Source organism: Corapipo altera, unplaced genomic scaffold (assembly GCF_003945725.1).
Source record: "Corapipo altera isolate COAL_440 unplaced genomic scaffold, ASM394572v1 60903, whole genome shotgun sequence".
In the NCBI taxonomy this organism is placed as follows: domain Eukaryota; kingdom Metazoa; phylum Chordata; class Aves; order Passeriformes; family Pipridae; genus Corapipo; species Corapipo altera.
The window spans coordinates 1-2,570 of record NW_020888155.1 but is presented as its reverse complement, the minus strand read 5'-3'; the positions used below and the strand labels follow the sequence as shown (position 1 = coordinate 2,570).

Sequence of the window (2,570 nt, the reverse complement as noted above, 5' to 3'; positions counted from 1 at the left end):
TTTCAGGACTCACTTCTGGGACCACTCGAGGTTCATGCCCGACTGCATGGCGAAGGCCGCCAGCATCTCCTGCTGCTCGGGGCTCAGGGTGGGCACGGGGCTGCTGGAGGGGGTGGGCGCGGGCAGAGCGAAGGCCTTGCGCAGCTCCTCGGGGCTCGCCCCCCGCACGAACAGCTCGTCGTTCACCAGGCACAGCCTGGGGGCACAACGGGGGGGTTGGGGCAAAACAGAGGGATTTGGGGGGAAATGGGGGGGTTTGGGGAAATGGTGGGATTGGGGGGAAATTATGGGATTTGGGGAGGAAAATGGTGGGATTTGGGGAAATGGTGGGATTGGGGGGAAATGGTGGGATTTGAGGGAAATAGTGGGATTTGGAGGGGAAACGGTGGGATTTGGGGGGGAAAACAGTGGGATTTGGGGATAACAGGGGTGGAAGGAGGGGGTCCCACCCCGGGTGATGGCACAGGGGGGGTTGGGACCCTAGAAGTGACCCGTTTTTAGGGTCATCCCTTGGCCAAACAGGGGGAAAACAGGGAGACAGGGAGGAGGTGTGTGAGGGGGGGGTCATCCCATGTCGTTGCACAGCCCAGGAACGGGGGGAAAACGGGCGGATTTGGGGAAAAAGGGGCAGATTTGGGGCAGATTTGGGGCAGATTTGCCCCAGGGCCCCTCCCAGCCCTCGCCCACCCCCTCCCAGTCCCAGCTGGGAGCCCGGACTGGTCCCAGTTGGCCTCACCCGCTGTTCCCCGCCGGCACCGCGATGAACATCCGCGTGAAGGCCCGCACAGAATCCCGGGATTTGCCGTCCACTGCCGGGAACATGGAATGGGGGCAGGGGGAGGGAAAAGGGGGGGAAAGGGCAGAAAAGGGGAGAAAAAAGAGAGGAAAAAGAGAGGAAAAAAAGGAGAGAAAAGAGAGAAAATGGGGGGAAGAAAAAGGAGGGGAAAAAAAGGGGGGGGAGGAAAAAAATGTAGGAAAAAAGGGGAAAAAACATGGAGAAAAAGAGGGAAAAGAGATGGAAAAATGAGTAAAAAAGGGGGAAAAAAAGAGAAAAGGGGAAAGAGAAGAGTGGGAAAAGGGGGAGAAAGGAAGGAAAAAAGGGGGAGAAAAAAGAGAGAAAAGAAAAGGAGAAAAAAGGGGGAGAAAAAGGAGGGGGAAAAAGGGAGGAAGGAGAAAAAAGTAGGAAAAAAGGGGAAAAAACATGGGGAAAAAAGGGGGAAAAGTGATGAGAAAATGAGTAAAGAAAAAGAGAGAAAAAATAGGGAAAAAAAGGAGAAAAAAGGAGAAAAACGGGAAGAAAAAGGGAGGGAAAGGAGAAAAAAGTAGTGAAAAGGGGAAAAAACAGGGGAAAAAGACAGAAAAAGGAGAAAAGTGGAAAAGGAGGAAAAGGGAGAAGAGTGGGAAAAGATGGAGAAAGGGAGGAAAAAGTGGGAGAAAAAGGGAGAGAAAAAGAGAAAAAAAAAGGAGAAAAAAGGGAGAAAAACAGGGAAGAAAAAGGAGGAAAAAAAGTAGTAAAAAATAGGGAAAAAACATGAAAAAAAGGGGAAAAGAGAAGGAAAAACGAGGGAAAAAAAGGGGGAAAAAAGGGTAAAAAAGGGGGGGAACTCACCTTCCTTGAAGATGCCGTGCACGGTGAAGCAGAGCAGCGTGTTCTGCAAGGGAGGGGGGGTCAGGGGGGTGTCCCCGGCTCAGGGGGGGGCAGGGGGGGGGCCCCGGCTCAGGGGGGGGCAGGGGGGGGGCCCTGAGTTTGGGGGGGGCCGGGGGGGGGGCCGGGCGCCCCTGGCGGGGGGTCAGTGTTTCACCGTCTGGGCACAGATGTCAACGACGAAGGAGTTCACGTCGTGCTGGGTCTTGGGCAGCTCGTTCAGAAAAGCCACCACGTTGAGCCTCGTGTGCTTGAGCAGCTTGAAACGCATGGCTGGGGACAGGAGGGACAGGGGGAGCTGAAAACACCCCAAAACCACCCCAAAATCCACCCCAAAATCAGCCCTAAATCCTTGAAACGCATGGTTGGGGACAGGAGGGACAGGGGGAGCTGAAAACACCCCAAAAACGCCCCAAAATCCACCCCAAAATCAGCCCTAAATCCTTGAAACGCATGGCTGGGGACAGGAGGGACAGGGGGAGCTGAAAACACCCCAAAAATGCCCCAAAATACACCTCAAAATCAGCCCTAAATCCTTGAAATGCAGGGCTGGGGAGGGGGGCACGGGGTGAGGCCCCCCCCGAGCTCAAATCACCTCAAAATCACCTGAAAACCACCCCAAAACCACCCCACAATCCACCCCAAAATCAACCCTAAACCCACCCCAAAATTCCCCTAAAATCCCTCTACCCCAACCCCCAAATCTCTCTAAAATCCACCCCCAAAATCCCTCCAAAATTTCCTCAAAACGTTCCCCAGAATCCCCCCAAAATGCCCCCAAAATGCCCCCCAGACTCCCGGGGGGACTCACTGGGGTCCTTCAGCTTCTTCACGTTCCTGCTGTCCTTGAAATACTCGTTCAGGCTGTTCCTGGGAAAAGGGGAGAGAAAGGAAGGGAAAAGTGGGAAAAGGGAGAAAAAGGGGG

At 54.2% G+C, this 2,570-nt stretch overlaps 1 protein-coding gene across 1 annotated transcript in view; it reads right to left on the bottom strand.

The window, feature by feature from the left end:
• The window catches only part of LOC113941875 (nuclear RNA export factor 1-like), a 3,131-nt gene extending 595 nt beyond the window's left edge, over positions 1-2,536 (bottom strand). The window contains exons 1-5 of the mRNA XM_027633012.1: positions 2,457-2,536; positions 1,803-1,918; positions 1,610-1,652; positions 737-809; positions 14-196 (exon numbers count right to left, since the gene is read on the bottom strand). Of these exons, the coding sequence (XP_027488813.1) occupies positions 14-196; positions 737-809; positions 1,610-1,652; positions 1,803-1,916 (413 nt within the window). The 5' untranslated portion in view covers positions 1,917-1,918; positions 2,457-2,536. The remainder of the gene's footprint in view (positions 1-13; positions 197-736; positions 810-1,609; positions 1,653-1,802; positions 1,919-2,456) is intronic.
• Positions 2,537-2,570: the final 34 nt, after the last annotated feature.